General features: G+C 50.6%; 1 protein-coding gene across 1 annotated transcript in view; it reads right to left on the reverse strand.

The window, feature by feature from the left end:
- The window catches only part of LOC144720518 (bifunctional heparan sulfate N-deacetylase/N-sulfotransferase 2-like), a 181078-nt gene that overhangs the window by 77668 nt on the left and 83041 nt on the right, over positions 1-20369 (reverse strand). Inside the window, exons 2-3 of the mRNA XM_078597286.1 lie at positions 1265-4190; positions 264-404 (exon numbers count right to left, since the gene is read on the reverse strand). Of these exons, the coding sequence (XP_078453412.1) occupies positions 264-404; positions 1265-1942 (819 nt within the window). The 5' untranslated portion in view covers positions 1943-4190. The remainder of the gene's footprint in view (positions 1-263; positions 405-1264; positions 4191-20369) is intronic.

Here is a 20369-nt window from a genome sequence, read left to right on the forward strand (position 1 = left end):
CGTAGTTTTTACGGATTGTTAGTTGCATCATGTTCTCACTTAAGGCGAGTTGCTGTTTTGCTGTTTCTCACCTGCACACATTGCTCATGGTCCTGGGAATGCCAGGATAGGTGGCAACCCTTGAGATAAAGGATGTGGACAAGAGCAAGGCGATGTATTTATCACAGAATGTCCATCCGGTTCGTCGTTCTACGAGTCACCGAGTAATTTGCGACCTCCACGACGGAGCCCCTGCAGCCTCAGCGATGCCAGCCGCCCCTCACCTTGAGGCCCGTGGCCGCTGTCTCAGCCTGGTAGCGGAAGCGTCCGGCCTCCAGCACGGCGACGATCTCCTGCCCGGCGGGCGAGTAGTGGCTCTCCAGGAAGAGCAGCACAACGGGCTCTGTGCGCCACACCGCGCCGTCCTGCACCGCACGGCACAGCCCGCTCAGCCGCAGCCCGAACACGGCTCCACGCGGATCGCAAAGCCGGGGAGCAACTTTAGCGGGCGCTCCTTGCCCAATTCATGAGTGACTGCCCATCCAAACATCAATCAGGCTGAAATCCACTTAACTTCCTATGTCTGAGGAGATTGGGTGCATTCCAGCTGATTTAGTTACGAAGAGTTTCCGGATACATGGACCACATTCACGGACCTTGTGATGGCAGCATGGGAGTTTCAACGCTGCCTCGGTAATCATGAAATAAATAATCGCAAGTTAATGTACCATCTCTCATGATGAGCGATTATTTCAACTGAAAATATGGTGATCAGAACTGGACCTCATCATGAAAGCAGGATGAAAACTTTTCAAGGTAACCAAAAGACAGCAATGGATTATTTAATCTATCTGTGCAGAGCTTTGCGTGTAACCCCTTGTATGCATGGTAGGTTTCCTCTCCCACATGCCAAACTATCATAAATGGAATTGGCCAAACATCCCATTACAGGACCCTCTTGAAAGACTGTCTTGAGAGTGGAACTTTCCTGGATAAAGGGCATTATATTGCACTTGACTTTAACATCGCAGTTATGCAGATCAATTATAATGTACTAGATTAAAAACGTGCATCCCTATGCTGAATAGTTTTCCATGCTGTGCCGGCGATGGGGCGTTGCTTCAACATACTTCACCACGGTGCTCAGTGCAGTTCTAATAAACCACTCACCATCGGTGTGAACAAGGGCCAGGACTCCAACTTAGGTCACCAGTTTCACAGGATCAACCGCTCCGCTACAATTATTTGAGAATTAGAAACAAAAAGCAGTGGCAGCCCCTGGTACCTGCTGCAGCTGCAGTGGAGATGGCCCAGCCGGGTGATGCTGCACTCCCCTTGGCACAGCGGGCCGCTCGGGGACCTGGGAGGGAGTGGGGACGCTTGGGCTTCTCCCCCGCAGCTTCGCCTTGCCCGTCACCACCCGGTACGCCTCCCTCTGCTCCGCGCCGTTCTCCCCATCTCTCGGGTGCCTCCTCACCTCGTCCCCATCTCTGCCCTCCGTCCGCGCTCTGCTCTCCCTGCTCCCCTCTCCCTTCTTTTCCCCATCTCCCGCGTGCTTCGCCGTGCCGCTTTCCACATCCGGGTCCCCGTCTTCCTCCTGCTCCTGCTCCCCTCTGTCCCGCTCCTCCTCCTCCTCGTCGTCCTCTTGCTCCGTGGACGTGGCGACCAGGCAGGGCCTCAACGGCCGCAACTCCATCCTCCCCCAGGCGTCAGCGCTGCGCGCCGCGGTCGCCCACTCGTCCCCGCCGGCCCCCGGCGCCACCGGGGAGCCGCGAGCGGCCACTTGGCGAAGCGCCGGCGGGCTGGGCGACACGGGCGTCGCCTTGCCGCCGCTCGACACGTAGTACGCCAGCAGCGCCAGCGACAGCACGCTGAACACGAGGAGCAGCGCGACCATGCGCCGGAGGTCTGGCCCGCGGCACAGCCACGGGCTGACCGGCGACGGCACCATCGTGGCCGCCATGAGGCTTGCCCGTTCAATCCGTCTGGGACGCTGGTAATAGGTTCGTAGTTATGACCCAGGTGATAATGATGGCTCTCGCAACCGAGACAAAAAAAAGTTGAGAAATTTTTGAAGGTTTGCTTTTATGGGTTTTCCAAGTGTGCGTACGCGGGATGGAGATGAGACACTTTGAAGGGGGAGATCGCTCTTCACACCACTGTGCTAGAGAAAGCGCATTTCCTTACTCCTCACTTTTATAGATTTAGAATCGCATGGGAGCAGCCAGTGTTTTGGGTTGTTTGTTTCCCCCCCCCCACCCCCAAATGAACAGACTCACAATTCCGACTGCGATAATAATGACAGTTATTATTTCACAATATTTAATAACCTGTGATCGAACCAATCCACGTTTGTGGGCAATTTGTATTTGCTGCATTTCCAATTTCAGCCACCTTATGATTAGCCTCCATGCTGTTGCAGCATAGTGGGACAACGGCGACAAATCAATCCACCGACAACGCCACCATCACGCAACTTTTCAAGAACGTTTCGAAAAAACATAATAATATTATTATTTCCCTGTCAAGTAAGGCTGAGTAATCTTTTTGTTACAAAAATCTAAACTTTTTTCTCCATCGAGCTAAGTTCGTATACTGCTTATCCAGCAAAGTCAAGTTTCACATCCACAGCTCGTCAGTGGCAGAACGGCGACAGAGGCCTCCAATGTGCATAACCAGAAAGATGCGATGCCTGGCAGCCTTTTGAATTTCTTCCACCAGTTCCCAGCCAAAAATATCATTCCTAAATCAATTATTAACTTGCATTTATATATGTTGAACTTCTTTCGGACCGTATGTAGCCATCCGTGCTAATCAGTAGTAGTCAGTGGGCAGATCCTGTTAAGTCGTAATGTTTGGATTTAATAGAAGTAATATTTTCGCTGCCATTTACATGTCATTTAAAAAATATTCTCACATGGCCAGAGCAAGGTTTAAAAAAAAAAATCTTGCTTTGCTTGCAGTTTTTATAATTATTTTAAAATCTCCTTTTCCTATAATGTGTGCAGTGGAAGCTGCGAGAGCAATGGCTGTTCGTGGGTTTTCATTTGCATCACCGCAGCTCCTTTCACCTCTTGAGTCATCACAGATTGTCAAAACAGGGCTTCAAAAAACAACCCCAACACGTGAGCAATCAGCTGAATGAGAGGGGGTTGTTGGGTGAGGGAATCAGGATGGCTTCTGAGATAAGAGGGCCTAAAGCTTGCTCTACTGCACGTGCCTGGCGTGGCCTTAGCATAACTCCCACACTGCTCACTGCGCCACTCACCTGCTCCCTCTCACCACAACTGCTGACCACACCACTCACCACACCACTTGCCACAAGCCACTCAGAAAAGCGTAGCTCGCCCTACCGCCACACAACTAGCCGCTCATCACACTATCGTAGCGCTCACCAACCCGCCTTCCGTACAGCTTACCAAGCCACCCACACTGCTTACCATACAACTTACTACTCCACTGGCCCCACCACCGCGCCGAACGCCACGATGCCGGCAAAGGGCTCGCAATGCCCAACCACGCCACTCACCGCGCCACGCCGGCCAAACAACTGCCGCCGAGCGCCATCCGCCACTCTAGGTGACCATGGCGCCAGGCCGGCGTTGGCGGCGGGCCCAGCGACCCGTCATAGCGAGAGCGGCGCTCCCCCGGCCAGCTGCAATGCGAGCTTCGCCGAGCCCCGCAGCCACCGCCGCCGCCGACACCACGGACGACGTTGCAGGTCTCCGCAAGCCTCGACGTGCTCACGAGAGGTCAGACCCGAGGGGTTGGGTCCTTGCCAGCATCGGTCCCATTCCTCGTTCGCGACGGCCACAGAACTCCTCGACTGTCGGCTCAGTCTCGAACTTGTTTCAGTCTTTCTATCTTCTTATTCTTATTTTCAGTCGATCAATCCCACAGGGGGCGATCCCGGCTGGTGGACTGTCGAGTTGACGTCCACTCCACGCCTGCAAAATCCTCCGGTGTTTGGATTGCGCCGCCGAGTCGGGGAGCAGCGTCTGGTCACCGTCCACCTTCACTCGTTCTACTCATTCACATCCTGCCTTCATTATTCCCTGCAAGGGGAGTGACGCAGAGAGGTGATTGCGACGGGGAGGAGGAGTAGGAGGGAGTTCTGCCTGCAGCTGATTTCTCTCAATCTCGCAGGGCTCCCAGAGGGGTTTGCAGCAGCAGCAGGAGCAGCTCGGAGAGCGATGAGCATCCACAAGAGCCTAATGGGGCGAGGTTGTGGTGGGCACAGGGGGGGGGGCTCATATGAGAGGAGGCCGAGTCGGGATATTTAATCAAAACAATGAGACGGCCAGGTGAGCTGGCCAGGTTTGGCGGCGATGATGACACGGATACCGGATGGGACTGGGCGTGTCGCCGTCGCCACTGTGCGGTGTTTTTAAAACGTTCCTCTGTGTCAAATAAAACGTCGCCACGTGCGGGGTTCGTTTTGTTCTTTAACGCATCGCCGCAAAACGACACATTTCCCCCGTCCCGCTGCGCGAGGGGTTCACGTTCGCCTCCAACTCAAGAGAACGACGAGCGCTCCGAGTTCTCAATCCCAAATAATAATAATAATTATATAATAATGTGAGATGGTTAAATCGAGAGGCCAAACCGCAATCATCATCAGCATCATCATCACCACCACCAAATTTACCAGCATCATTGACGGGCTCATCAAAGACGAATTCGAGGCGGTAACAAAGTGCAGGCTGGAATTGCTGAGGTACGACAGAGGGGCGCCATCACTTTAAGTAAAGATTTCCATTGATTTTGTCGATTTTTGTTCAAAACCAACGTTTTCGGTGCAGCATTAGCAGTACGTCGGGCAACCTTGAGTCATATAAACTAGACTTTAGCCCAGCCTCAACCCCCATTAGGTACTCTTTGGTTATTTCGGTAAAGTCACGTAGGTGAAAAAAAAAGAAAAATAACTACATTAAATCACGACGTTTCGGAAGCAACACAAGCCTCCGTCATCAGCTAGGACAGCCACAGCAAGAAACAATTTGCTGGAGTGGACAAGAGCTGCTCGTAACAAGATATTAGATAAGGCAAGAGGAGGGGAGGGGGGGGAGCCAGGTGTTTGGACCCTAAATTGTCCACCGAGGTCCGAACTGAGAAAAGCTTCATCTAGCGGATATTCACTGCCCGATGTTGACTCTGTCAGGACCGTACACTCATCGCAGGATTTGACACTGCTGATGAGACCCAAGTGTTTCAAACTGGTGTTTAAAAAAGCAGAGAAAGGAAACTGCACATATGATCCATCATACAGGTTTGCACATATGACCTTCCTCTTCCCCCGTGACGCACACGCCCCACTGATGCAGTTGCGTGGAGAAGCCCCAGTCCAGTGGTTCTCAACCAAGCGGTCTGCGTACCTCTGGTTGAGAACCAATGCTCCAGTCTAGTGAGGGCCAATTCACCAAGAACTGTGATGCATTCTGGTGGTGAGCCATCATTAATTAGCCGGGTAAATTTAACCCTGCAATGCCAACGCAGTTTTGTTATATGAGGAAAGCTACTTTATGGAACTAGATTCTGATTCTTCTTTCTGCTGTCCTGCCACAATGTACTGGGTACGCAACACGCAATAATAGCAGAAAAAGTAGAAACTTGCCATAATTCCTAATGAGTCTTGTAACCTGGTTCACGAGTTTTCCATTAAAAGTCCGTAACGGTATTGTTTAAAATGAACTCGGTTAAGTAAATAATTGTCCTGTATTTGCATTCCTTATTTTTTTATATGCAAAAATAAAAAGGTGAAGGAACCTCGGATATGCATTGCGTTAAGCGTCAGTGATGGAGTGAGAGAGTGTCTGAGTGGTGGGTGGTTAAATGGTGGTGGAGTGTTTTCGTGGTCAGAGCGAACTCGTCGCTCATTGCATTTGCAGGCAGCGGTGATTCCCTGCGGAGGACCGGGTGAGATTGTGCCCCTCTCATGAACAAAAGTCCCCTTCTCCACCGCCACTGTAAGTTTCTCCCCCCCCCCCCCATTCAAAGGAAGCTGCCCAGGGTGTGGCTAGAAACGCACCCAAATTCAGCATCAAGAGGCCATCACTTCCTTCCTTCTGACAGCTTGCACAGCATTTGCATGATCTCTCTTACAGTCGCAACCGCATGACGTCACGCAAGCCCCTTTTCAACTCACGCGCTCAAACTTCAAGAGTGGAACTTTAGCCCTTATGATGTTTTGAAAGCCAAATGGAATTCATAAAAAAAGTCCCAAACACCTCCTGAAAAACCCAACACAGAAGATTCCAGGCGTCGATCTTCCGGGAGGCGTATGGGAAGCAGCAGCTCTAAACCACATTTGCATGAACCGTGGCGGCAGATGTGAATATTGATGCACAAATGAGAATTTTAAAAAATATCTGGTCAGTGTTTGACTGCGGTCACCAACCATGGAACGTATCACGACTCAGTTCCACATTCACAAATACGAATCAGGAGGAATCATTACAGCAATGATTAATCACTCCGTCATACCCCTGACAATGATCTGGTTCAACCACCTCGATGTAAACTTATAATTGTTGCTCTACATCAACATCAGTCAAACGAAGACGATCCCACTCGTGGAGTTTGACACCGAGAATGTGCACATGGGTGTCCCCCAGCCCCCACCTCCCCGCCCCCATCCTATATTTAGTGATCTCATTCCATCTGTGTCCATACTCGCTGCTGTTCATGGAGGCTCGCTTCCATGGGAGCATTGTTATCACTGTTGTGCTTGCTTGACCCATCATGGCTACCGCAATGTTACTCGCATGATTTGCTTATTGTGTGGCGATGCATCGCTCAGCCCCAGTGTGCAGGCTGTGCAACTGCACAGAGCCGCGTGGGCAGGAGTGACTCCGGTGCCGGGCTACAAAGAGGGCGGGGGGGGGAACGGAGAATAGTGCAGCCCCCCCTCCCCATGTATATCCTTGACCAAGGGCACATGATGCCAACCACGCTGCTCAACTTGGTCAATTCACTACATTGCTTACGGACCACATAATTAAACTTGACAATCTGCTATCGGCTAAGTGACAAATACATTCATATGAAGATATTTTTTTAATACGCTTATTCAAAGTTAGGTAAATTGTGGCTACGGTGCGGGCCGTTTGTTGCAAACACGTCAGAGCCGATATGATCTTCTCTGTTTCGCCTGTGGATCGTGTTAATATTCCCAACCGCGTGGTTGCAACGCGCAACAAAGGAGGCTATCAGTCAGCCAGGTCTCCCCTGCGAGAGAGACAGAGACGGTGTTTTTTTTATCTCAACGAGCTGTCGCCCGACCGAAAATAAAGCGATCGGGTTGTCTCTGATTTTCATCAGGCATCTCGCATTGCATTGTAAAAATGGGAATGAAAATACATTTACAGTCTGCTCCACATAACAGCCGCACCACGATCGCAGAGTCTCTTTCAATCAACGGTAACAAGTGCCAATGGAGGAGCACCACCTTGAAGACTTATCGGGAAGAAGGGGGCGGTGGTGGTGTCGGTGGTAGAGGAATAGCACGAGAGAGATAAATTGCTCATTTTCTGCTCTACCCTGACTGACATGGGACGCGCAGTCCAGCCGCGAGTGAGCGCCGTGGACACCACAGCAACAAGATAGGGAGGGCGGGCGGGGTGGGGAGAGGTGCAACGTCACCCACGTGGATGGAATTCAGTGAGAAATAATCTAGATATACACAAAGATCCCCAGTAGAGCCTTTACAGAATGTCGGGGCAAGTACTCTCAGCGAGCACATATTAGGGCCGGCATGGCACACGAGGGGGTGCTCAACACCGCGACGCCCAGCCAGCCGCCTTTGTCTCTCCAATGCTGATGTTTGCACACAGTACCTGGTATTCATTTAAGGCTGAGTAGAGGTGTAGTAGATAAGGGGAGGCCAGGACCGACCCAGGTGATTCGTCACCGATTTTGGCCAAGAGCGGATATTGAAATCAGATGGCCGGGGTTCGTAGCACAGCACGCTAACCGCTGTGCCATCGCTACCCATAAAAATATATCTTCATACATATATACTGTACAGCCCACATACATCATATACAATACACACAACGCACGTCACAAGTGGCGAGCGTGCATCTCAAGGCGGCTGTCAGCTGCCGCTCCTCGTGCTGCTGCTGCAAGGAGCATCCGTAGCCAGACTCCTCCATCACGAGTATCAGAGCTCGATTTCCAACATTTTACAAATCTCAATCTCATTACACGATATTTTACACAATTATTTTCATTCAATTGCGCGCGACTCTCTTAATTATTTTCCCCGTATCAGTTTCCTTTTTTTCCCCCGACAGCCTGCCATTTAATAACACCGTATGTTTCCAAACGACTGACTTCCATGCTCAAATATTATTTGTAGAAAGACAGCCAACAAGAAGTGTTAAATAACGAAAGGGGAGCGTCATATCAACCACCAGTAGCAAAAGCATCACCACCATGAGTAGCAGCATACTCACCAGCAGCAGCACCATCATCAACAGTACCACCAGCAGCAGCACCACCTCTAGCATCAGCAGCACCATCATCAACAGTACCACTAGCAGCAGCACCACCTCTAGCATCAGCAGCACCATCATCAACAGTACCACTAGCAGCAGCACCACCTCTAGCATCAGCAGCACCATCATCAACAGTACCACTAGCAGCAGCACCACCTCTAGCATCAGCAGCACCATCATCAACAGTACCACTAGCAGCAGCACCACCTCTAGCATCAGCAGCACCATCATCAACAGTACCACCAGCAGCAGCACCACCTCTAGCATCAGCAGCACCATCATCAACAGTACCACTAGCAGCAGCACCACCTCTAGCATCAGCAGCACCATCATCAACAGTACCACCAGCAGCAGCACCACCTCTAGCATCAGCAGCACCATCATCAACAGTACCACTAGCAGCAGCACCACCTCTAGCATCAGCAGCACCATCATCAACAGTACCACTAGCAGCAGCACCACCTCTAGCATCAGCAGCACCATCATCAACAGTACCACTAGCAGCAGCACCACCTCTAGCATCAGCAGCACCATCATCAACAGTACCACTAGCAGCAGCACCACCTCTAGCATCAGCAGCACCATCATCAACAGTACCACTAGCAGCAGCACCACCTCTAGCATCAGCAGCACCATCATCAACAGTACCACTAGCAGCAGCTGCACCACGAGTTGCAGCAGCAGTACCATTAGCAGAGCAATATCACCACCACCACCACCACCACGAGCAGCTGCGGTATCACTACCACAAGCATCAGCAGTACTACTGCCACCACTAGCTGTAGCAGTTTCAGCAGCAACACCACTGCCAGCAGCATAATCACCAGTATCGGCAGCAGCACCAATAGCATCAGCAGTAATAGCAGCAGCAGTGCCCACTATTAGCAGCAGTAGTACCATCGGTGTCAGCAGTACTACAAGCAGCAACACCACCACGAGCGGCAACAGTGCCACTAGCAGTACCACCAGCACTAGCAGCAGTACTACTCAATACTACAAGCAGCAGCACCACGACGACGAGCAGCAGCACCAACCAGTCCCAGCATACAAATCAGAGACACTGTGGACGAACATTCTTGAGCGACGTGATGCTCAGCATCGCACGCGCGCGGCGAATTGCGAGTGAGCGCGCGCGCGCATTGGATGCACCCACACGAGGCCGCAGCGCGTGGCCTTGCATGCGCCCGCGCGGCAATGCTCTGGGAGGGCGCGCATTGTCCTCTTGATATGACACAAAGAGAACTGGAGATGAAAACATCCAACGGTGGCCTCAACTGCCCTCCCAATGGGGAAATTTTCACACAAACAAGCCCGATATTAAACCACAGGCCCCGGTCCGTATTGTTATTTAGTAACGGCTCGGACGACTCGCACCTCGCTTAAACAAAACAATAAATAAAGTGTGCCCTCCCCCCCACCGCATACCGCAAAAACATTCTACCACCGCAGGATGCGGGAGACCAGTTGTCAGCGAAGGGGGGGGGGGCTCGCAGTTTTTGTTCTGAGTTAAAGTGCAATCAAGGAGCCAGCTGCTCTTCCTCCTGACCCAGCCCCATCCAACTCACACCAGCTGGCGCGCAAGCTGAGCACAATGCATTTACGTATGAAATCATGAAGGGGGCTAATTCAACAAAGTTCCTTCAGGAATCGTCATGAGACTCCGGGGGGGGGGGGGCGATCAGTGTTGACCACCCCTCGTGTGGGCGACATTCGGACGGCCCCAGCCAGCGACGTTCTCCGCGTCCGCCGGTCGAGAGCGAGGCAGCGTACACGGAATGAGGGAAATTGCCTCATTACAGCTGTTACCGCTCGCTGGAATGAAGATTAAAAAACACATTTTCATTTAAATAACTTCGTTCAAACGCTCTCTGAACAACACAGAGCGGCGAGCACTCGGGGTGAGACTCGAGATTGGACTCGCGAGAGTCGTGCCCCCCACCGCTCGCCCTCCACCACCACCATGGACCCCCCCCCCAGCCCCATAGTGCTGGGGGGATGGGTTGGGGGGGGGTGAACCAGAACGCCGTCTGATTTACGGTGGTTCGCATTCCAGATGTAGGCCATTGTGTGTCGACGGCAAGGTCCCAATTGGAATAAAAAAAAACCTTTTGAGATGAGATGGAATATAAGGCACTTTGAGTTGCTGAGACGTTTAAGAACCATATACATATCAATATTAAGATTATTATTGATCAGTTTAAACGTGTGTTTAACATTGACCGTTTCGTGTTCTCCACACTGAGTGTTTGTCTGACCCCCTACCCCTCGTATGAAGGGTCAAGCTGTCACCTACACAGGGCTGCCACACGCCCCCCTCCCCTTACTCAATTGTGTGCCACGCTGCCCATCCAGTGGCCAAGCGTGGTTGGTATGGTTATTGGGCACCCCTCCCCATCCCAATAGTTCTTCGATCTGCGTAATTCGGCCACCGGGCCCCCCTCTGGCCTCGTAGGCCCCGGTCGGTGCAGTTGAACCGCCTGCACACTCGAGATGTGTGCCACGGCTGCACACTCGAGATGTCGCTCCCAGATGGCTGTGTGACACGAGGCGAGTCAGGGTGACTCGTCTCGTGCATCACGGCGCGGTCGCCTGACAGTACAGGGAGCTGCGAGATGGCAGGAGGTGGTGTAGAAGACGAGTTGGTGTGCTGGCCAGTGGTGCAGGTGACAGGTGAGAGGGAGTGGTGTAGGTGAAGGGTGACAGGTGAGTGTAGGTAATAGGTGAGTGTAGGTGAGTGTTGGTGACAGGTGAGATTGGGTGACAGGTGAGTGTAGGTGATAGATGAGTGTAGGTGAGTGTTGGTGACAGGTGAGATTGGGTGACAGGTGAGTGTAGGTGATAGATGAGTGTAGGTGAGTGTTGGTGACAGGTAAGATTGGGTGACAGGTGAGTGTAGGTGATAGATGAGTGTAGGTGAGTGTTGGTGACAGGTAAGATTGGGTGACAGGTGAGTGTAGGTGATAGATGAGTGTAGGTGAGTGTTGGTGACAGGTAAGATTGGGTGACAGGTGAGTGTAGGTGAGTGTTGGTGACAGGTGAGTTGGGGTGACAGATGAGTGTAGGTGAGTGTTGGTGACAGGTGAGTTGGGGTGACAGGTGAGTGCAGGTGGCAGGTGGGATTGGGTGGCGAGGTCACAGGAGGCTGACGTTCGCGAGACATTGGACTTTAGTGCCCCTTATCGCTCGCACTCTCCGGTCGCGACTGCACGTTTCTGTTACTTGTCAGCTGGGCTCATGGCTCAGCAGGCGCGATGCAAGCAAGAATTCCGTACCACTGCCGCTTGCGTCTCGGTGAATCCGATGTATCTCCCCCCTCTTCACTTGGACTTCTCAGCCGTTATTTTACCCAAGGTGTTCTGACACAATGACGCTTTTAAGTGATGTCTCTGCAGTGCAATAATGGCGCAGTGGACAATAACTTTAAAGGCTTTTTTCGTATTAATAAAGCTCAAAACTGGTGGTGTCGGGCCCCGTGAGACACACAGCCTCGGTGCGTCACTGCTGAATAAGATAGCTAACTCTGCGCAGGCTAATTTAAAACATTAATTTCGAAAGACATTTAAAATGGGATTTCTATCAGGCCCCGTGGTCTCATGTGCAGGCGCCAAGTCTCATCCACTCTCTCTCTCGTTTGGTCTCTATGTTGACGTGCTATGCAGAAGGGACGTTGCTTGGAACGTCGCCGATTCTATTTTTATGTTTAAGGCCGCAGTGTTATTGACGGATGTGTTGAGTTCAATTCTGTAATTGTGCTGGATTAAACAGGGCGAGCCGTGTATCGATATCCCACTGATTTCTAACGACCGTCTTTGCTTCCTTCTCAACGTGCGATTGAATATTGTGAAAGCGATGGCTCCGTATCTCAAAGTGGAGAATGTCGAAAGATTTTAGACGAGATTGGTGGGAGACGTGTGGAGACTTTTGAATGAAAATGAAATTGTATCTATAATTTGTTCCCATTTATTATTTCCGTTATATCCCTATGAACGTATTAAAATATAATATCAAACTCCGATTAATATTCCGGTCATCAACGACGTTGCTGTCCAACCTCTGCAGCATCCGAGGGCATTAATCAAGCACTTCACACTCATCCGGCCCTCGAATATTTTCCACTACAAAGCTCGCACAAGAGTTATTTAACATTATTGAATGTACGCCTTTATTCGTCTGCCCGCACCCACAAACAGGGACGGCCGCGTTAACGGGGCGCTCTCGTCGCTCCGCGGGGTTTCTCATCAGCGCAGAACGCGAGGCACGGTGGTGTGGGGGTCCCAGGGCACTCTGCAGCATAACCCCTTGGGGCCACGCTCGCGAGAGTGCGCCTGTCTCTGGCCGGCTTGCGTCCCCCTGTCAGGAGATTGTCGGCTGACGATAATGGTGACCGCCCGCCCACCGATCTGTGCCGGACAGAGGAGCGCTGACGGTTCGCTGCCCACACGCGTGATGGCTTGCAGAGAGCAGTAATAGTCGGAGACTTAGCTACATGAGCGTTCACATGCCGGTGCCAACCATATATTCGCCCCCTTTCCCGTATGCCACACCTCCTGCTACTCCGACTACATGTAGCCACCATCAACCGCTCAGCTGTCCAGCCAGCCACCCAGTCAGCCAATCAGCCAGCAAAACAGCCACCTACACATCAGGCCACGCAACTGTCCAATCACTCATGCAGCCAACCGCCCGTCCAAAACCCACCCACCCACTGACCCACCGACTCACCCAAGAGAAATGCGAATATTTGGCCAATTCCGAATCACGTCATGCAACAAGACGCCGGCCTAATTCTAATGTACAACCATGCACCAGTCTGCTGCGTAACCTGTCATTACTTGGCAGGGAGCAAATCACCCATCCATCGAGTTAGTGCATCGTCACAATTCAGGTCATGATTTCAAAGAAATAGATGTTTCTGTGCGGTGTTGTTTGTACCGTTTACCCCAATGTTTGTGTATTTTCGCTCTATAGAATTTGTTTCAATAGCCCTCGTGTAATTTCGGTATACAATTTTTATTCATGATTAATACATAAAAATGATATACACACAATTTCGCACATGTTTTCTAAGCATAACAATCGATTGTAATCAATGAGTCGATGCATCGTAATAAAGCCCTGTCATGAATCACCACATTGCCACCTAACACCCCCTGCCAACACCACACACCACAGAGACAAATATCATCCGAATAGCCTTAGCAGCATATGAGGGCACGTGGTGTTATTCTAGCAAGCACCGATGAAGACCGGCACGGCACACGAGGTGGCCAGCACCTGGCCCGGAGCCTTTGTCTCCTCAGTGCTGATGTTCACACGCTGCACCAGGTACTCATTTGAGGCTGAGTCGACCTAGGAGAGGCCCAGGACCGGTTCAGATATTCTCCACTTGTATTGGTCCTGAGCGGAAATCGAACTCGGGACGTCCAAATTCTTTCGCACTGCGCTAAAAACGTACACTGCCGCTCCCCACATCACACACCTTGTCACACCACCAACCAGGTACACACATTATCTATCACGCCTCACCACCAACCGTACATGGGCTGTTACGATGTCCGTATTAACACAAAGCACACAATGAAGTCTCTTTAAAAAGTCGATTTTAAAATGCTTTAACAGCAGAGTAATAGCGCAGTGGAATTTTCAATTACAACGAAACATGTCAATTTATACTCGACACAATACGACTGAATTCACACGCACACACGCGCTCACACTTTTAACATCCCCGTAGAGCCTTTAACGGACCGTTGGAGCAAGTGCTGTTAGCAAGCACCGAATGAAGGCCTACGTGGCACACGAGGAGGTGTGTGGCCAGCACCAAACACAAAACCGCCGTTCGCCACTAAGTGGCTGTGACGTCGACCACCGCGATTATGCCAGGCTAGGTACACTTTTGAGGCCACGTGAATGTATGTACATTTTGAACTTTTTCGCACCGTACGTAGCCAACCGTGCTTATTGGAGGTAAAGTGTCGAAAGGCTCGCTGACAGGAGGGCACGGGACAAACCCAGGTGCCATTGTTGTGAGCATCGCTCCTCTGCCCACCGCTGTAGTTGTTGAAGGGCGACTGCCTCTAACTGCGCAGTAGCATCATTCACAAGCCTCCTCCACTGAGGGCGATCTTTACACCGCTGGTACCAGTCACTGGAAAATCCAATCAGCTCCACATCGCTCTGTGCCACATTAGTTCATCTCTTCCCTAGCCGAGTTAAGTTGGCCCCCTCTATCCGGCCAAACAGAACCTGCTTTGGGCATGCAGTGGCTGTGTATGTGGGCTACATGATCCAGCCAACGCATCCTCGTCTGCTGGAGGAGATCACTGATGGGACTGTCTCCACATCTTTCATGAATCTGTGAACTCGTTACACGATCCAGTCTGGTTAAACCCAGGATGAATCGTAGGCTGGCCGGCCTGAATGTTTCAAGCCGGCGCAGATGTTTATTTAAAGTACTCCACATTTCGTAAGTATAGGGAGGGCATAACTGTGGCCGAGAAGACCTGAATCTTTGCGTGGGGCGATATGTCAAGGTAGCTTCCAGAGAGCGTGATGCAGCTGATGAGACTGCAGCAGGCTCCCCACACACACAAAGACGCTCACACATACACAGATAAGCACAGATGCACAAACACGCATGCACGTACACACGCAAAGACAAAGACGCTACCCCCGCCGCGTACCCTTTAACAGGCTGTTTGGGCGAGCGTTGTTTGCGAGCACTTATGAAGGCCGGGACGGCACACGGAGGGGTAGTGTGTGGCCAGCACCACCACGGCCGCCTCTGTCTCCCCAACGATGATGTTTAATACACATCGCCAAAGGTGCTCATCAAGTAGCTCCTCTCCTCCACCTCCTCCCGTCCCTCTCTCAAAGCCTCGCCTCTTCTCCAGTGCCCATTCTCTCCCTCTTCACTCCCCTCGCCCCTCCACTCCTTCCCGTCCCGCCCCTCTAGCCCGTTCGTGATCCCTCATTACCCCGCTCTCTCTGTCACTCGTTCCTTAATCCTTGTAGCACGCGCCTGCCATCTACATCATCCCATTCGGCCATCGTTCAGTAAGCTATGATAATCGCCTTAAGTGAAGACGGCGCTTCATAAATATAAATTAGATTAAGGCCGAGTCGATCGAGAGGTGGCTCAGGACCGGTTCAAACATTCGTCACCGATGCTGTTGGCCGCGATCGGGAATCGTACTCGGTATCACCGGGTTCGTTGCGCAGCGTGCTGACCACTGCACCACCGCTCCCCACACGCACGACCGCACTTTGCCTATAAACATTCAGTGGGGGCTTCCACATTACCGACCGCTCTCGCACACATCTAGAGATTATCAGTTTGGCAAAGCAACCGCAGCACTGCCGTGCATATCAACAGGCTTGGCCAGAGAGACGCATTGCAAATCTATGAGCGCAGCAATATGGCGTTTGATACAAGAAGCCACGAGAATGTGATGAGTGAGTTTCACAGCCTGCCTCGCAATGCTAACGAAGGCCTGCTGGAGACGCGAAAAGTGGCCGCTCGTCTGCATGTGCAATACGCCGATCAAGTGGAACATGCCCTGCAGCCCGCGCCACCAGCTCCGCCATCACTATCATCAGCCTTGAATAATCCACTGCTAGGGGAAGGATTCTACAAGCTGACAGAGATGTGTAATAAGCGTCTGGTGAAATGGAACATCGCCTGAGCCTCTGTCGCCAATCGTCACCCTCACTACCACCATTAGGGAGGTTGCAGAGGCTCATGGCTCATGGTTCGAATCCAGCAACTGCCCTGATCATGACTGCCGGTCAAACAACCGGAACACGACCGCGACGCGCCGTTTGCTTCACAGTGTACGTTCAAGATCCTGTGACGTCATTCGCAATAATCATCCCCCCCTGGCAGAGGCTATCCCTGGTCCCTTGAGTGCTTACCTCGTTAAACACAATCAACGTGATCACCACCATCAACCTTAATCGTCAAGTTGGCGCACGCCTTCAACCAGCACTGTGAAGGCAGCAGCGAAGGTTGTTGGATCGCCTCCCTCCTGTTGTGAAACTCGAAGAGATGCCATAGGCTGGCTCGCCAGCTGGAGGCAGTACAGCAAATGGGATAATCACCACCTGTTTCCATTTTTACGGGGATAGAGTGTTGCCGCCGGCTTCCTCCCACACGTTTACAATAAGCCCATCATCGATGAGCTGAAAACATCTTGAAATAAAAATTCAACGTCGCGGCAGCGGCAGGACCCTCCTGAAAAAGAGTCATTCGGCTCAGTGTGGCTCTTATGGACACGTAAATAATTAACTAAGGGACATGATTAATCCGTGTCGTCGGGCAGGCGAAATAAGCGACTCAAGTGGAACATCACCTGCAGCCAATGCCGCCAGCCCCATCATGACCGCCATCGAATTAATCACAGCCATGCTCAATCCACCGCTGGGTGAAGGCACCCCCTGCCCCGTCCTCCTCCACGTGGAATGAGCTAAAGTAGAACATCGCCTCCAGCGCCTGTCTGTCGTCAGCCCCACGTGCGGTCATATTGTGTTATATTTTATTAAAACCGTAAAACACAGACATGGAAGGCGTGCCGCCGCTCTCGAATCTACTTTCACGTTTGCTGTTGGGTTATTGCACTTTATTATTTTGATTTTTCTGCATAACCTTCCGGTCGAAATTTCAAAGGACGCCTCGACGACTGCGCCCCCGCAACCACGCAGCTCCCCCAGTGTGCCACGGTCGCTCTGACGAGAGGCGCGCGTGAACTTGGAGGAGAGCTGGTTCGGTGCTTGAGTGGGTGCGATTGTGTCTGTGTGACGTATGGGTCAGAAACAAAGTTTGCGGTAGATGCGTTTCAAAAAGAGCGCACAAAGCGCATGGCATGGACCGCATGGTCACTCAACCCACAACGCACCGCACGAGGAGACAGCTGTCTGCAGAGTAGCGCATACAGTGCAGTACACAATGTTAGCCCACGTCCGACCGCATCGCCGCATTTGAGTGAATCCAAACCGCACATAGCGAATTTTGGGTAGAAAAAAGTGAGTCGATAATACGCGAAATCGCACAAACCGAACCCGTATAAATCGAGAAAAACCTGTTTTATAAACACAGTAAGGGCATAGCAACTTACGGGACAGCGGGAGGGAAGGTGGTGCTGTGGCCAGTGAATTAACATCCTTCACTCGACAAAGGTTTCTATGACTACTTGAACTAACGTCTCCAAAATTATTCCCACATTCCTGTACCGATAATTAATTATAATTATCGTATTAGTCTTTTTGGTGCTAGGCCCCAGAAGAGTCATTCTCCTCTCCTATGTGCCCCCCCCCACACTCCAGCCCCCCCCCCATATCCTTTTCCCATTGTACTTCCATTGTTGTAGATCGTCTTGAGATGCGATTACATTTAGAGACGAGAACACTTTGACTCGCTGTTGTTGCATTATTGCGACTGGTTTTTATTGAAGGCGGTCACCTGAGGGTGAGCATCCACCATGGGAGATGGAGCGATGAAATCTGCTCGTGGTGCAAGTGCTGGGTGGATTGTTGCATCACAAGATCATGGGAGATGGCGACAGCTTAGGAATGCCTTCATCCAGCAGTGGATTAAACACGGCTGCTGGTAATGATGAATGCAACCAGCTTTAGGAAAGTTAAGCACATTTCATTATGATACTGCATGAGCACTGCTCTACAGGAATGTATATGCAATTAGCAACGTTTCGCGCAATGACTCTTAATTCATAGTACAATATTACCAACTACCTTGTGTTATTATTCATATTTAGATTATTTTGGGGTTGGTCATCGTGGAGGTATGTCAATTTTAAAACAAAACGATAACCCTCCACCACCCGATGACAGAGCCAATCAAATCAAGTTGTTATGTCGACAAACATGACAACTCGTTCAGTTTTTCAACTTGTATGTCTGTTGGGTGGTGGAGGGTTATAGTAAATTAATAATACATAATACCTGCACGAAAATCAAATGCTAGATTTACTTATTATGACTCATTATTGGCCGTGAAATGCTACGTTTGAAATGAATTTGGTTGAAAACATTTCGTTACTTTTAGGGCAGTGTCATTGACGAATGTGTTGAGATTTAGGATCGTTTCGTCGTCAACGGGGGCCAGGGAATCAAAGGGAAGAGCTCCCGCGGATGCGTGCAGCGTGGACGGAGCCGCACCGTGACGGTCTCCTTGTGACCGGCTCAGCCCTCCACGAGCAAAGCTCACGGCAGTCAGACCCCGTGCCCTCCAGCGATGAATTCATCCTCACTGCTCTGCCCGTGATCTCTCTTTCTCGGAACATTCATCACTCCTGCCCATTACCCTCAGCCATCACAATCCCCATCGCCCCATGAATCCAAAATATGTTTCTGACAAACTGTCAACCAGTCACTGGCTTCCCACTCTCCCAAAACGCCAACCTCTGCTCGCAGCCCCATCCTCTCCAGCCCCCCCCCATCTAACCCCCCCCACCCCGCCCACCGTGTGGGGACCGCTTGCTTGGATCACCTCCCTCCAGTGCCAAAGAGAAATACGCATCGCATCTCGCATGACGATATTTTTGTCTCCCGCTCGCTCACTCTGTCGTCTCCGTTGCTGCATGCGTAGAGACGAGTTTCCATCTGGGAGGACTTGAGAGAGCAACGTTTCACAAAAGTGACATCCAAGAGGGAGCCGGGTGGGCCAGGGTCAGAGCGCCATTGAGAACCTGGGTTCAAATCCAGGTGAAAGCTGCCTGTGGTTAAACCGAGTTCTCAAGTGTCGTGAGTTGATCGTCTCCGCCTAGTCATCACACACTGCACACACTAACATATTATTCATTTGGTTCTGCTTTTTATTTGACTAAATTCAGTTCTGAGCATTGATTATATTTATCAGTGTGATTGTCATGTGACGAACATGATTCTCAACTACAGAGTGAGTGGGGGACCATGCTGCCTTCAAGTTTGTGGACCAGTGATCCGTTCCAGGAATTAAAAACTACAACTGAACACATTCGTCAGTACCAATTATTTTTCGCGTTTTCTTTAAAAGGCTGTGTCATTTACGGATGTGATGAGTTGTGTGATTTCGTTAAACTGTGCTTGTGCACCACTGCCAACACAGTCGTAGCAGCAGCATTACCAAATAATTAATTCAAAGAGTATGCCTCTAATTCATGTTAGTACCGAGTGAATGACCGTCCACGAGTGAGAAGCAGCTGATAATTATTAAACCAGCGGGCGTGAAGTTCCTTCAACGTATTTCTTCTTCACAATCACGGCTAATCCGCTACGATGTGTGATAATCCACTCACAGACAATCAAAAGTTACCTGCGAGGAGAACATTGCTTCACAGTGTTCCATGCCGCGCAAGTCGTGCCCTAGCAACAAAGCAATGCACTGAAGGTCACGGTGTAGCATTCTGTTTAATAAAAATAAAGATGCGAGATTTTAGAGGAAGTGTGGGAGGTTGGTGGAGATTTTCCACAAATATATTCTGGATAAAAAATTAAAAGCCAGTGTGCTGGGATCCATACAGTACGTAGCACGAGTAGACCGCGATTAATTTATTTCACTATGTAACACAATTTTTGTTCCTGGGTAGTAAGTGTTATTTCCTACTTTCTTATGCCTAAAAGATATAGAAAATGGCTATTATTTCACACAAACTTTGCTTTTGTGACCAAAACAGTGATATTTTGAAATGTACCTATTTTCAATGAAAAAAAGGGCGAATTTGTGTTTTTTCGTTCACATAAAGTCTGAAACAATTTTTTTACATGTATTTATACTAAAGTAATATACAAATTACTGCAAAAGATTTAGAAGTGAGTAGTTTTTCGAGATTTACCATTATACTGTACATCACTTGCACGAATCAGCACCCAAATGTAGTCTCCCATCATGTTCTCGTT

The sequence above is a fragment of the Lampetra planeri genome, chromosome 9 (genome assembly GCF_965212315.1).
Source record: "Lampetra planeri chromosome 9, kcLamPlan1.2.h2, whole genome shotgun sequence".
Lineage (NCBI taxonomy): Eukaryota > Metazoa > Chordata > Hyperoartia > Petromyzontiformes > Petromyzontidae > Lampetra > Lampetra planeri.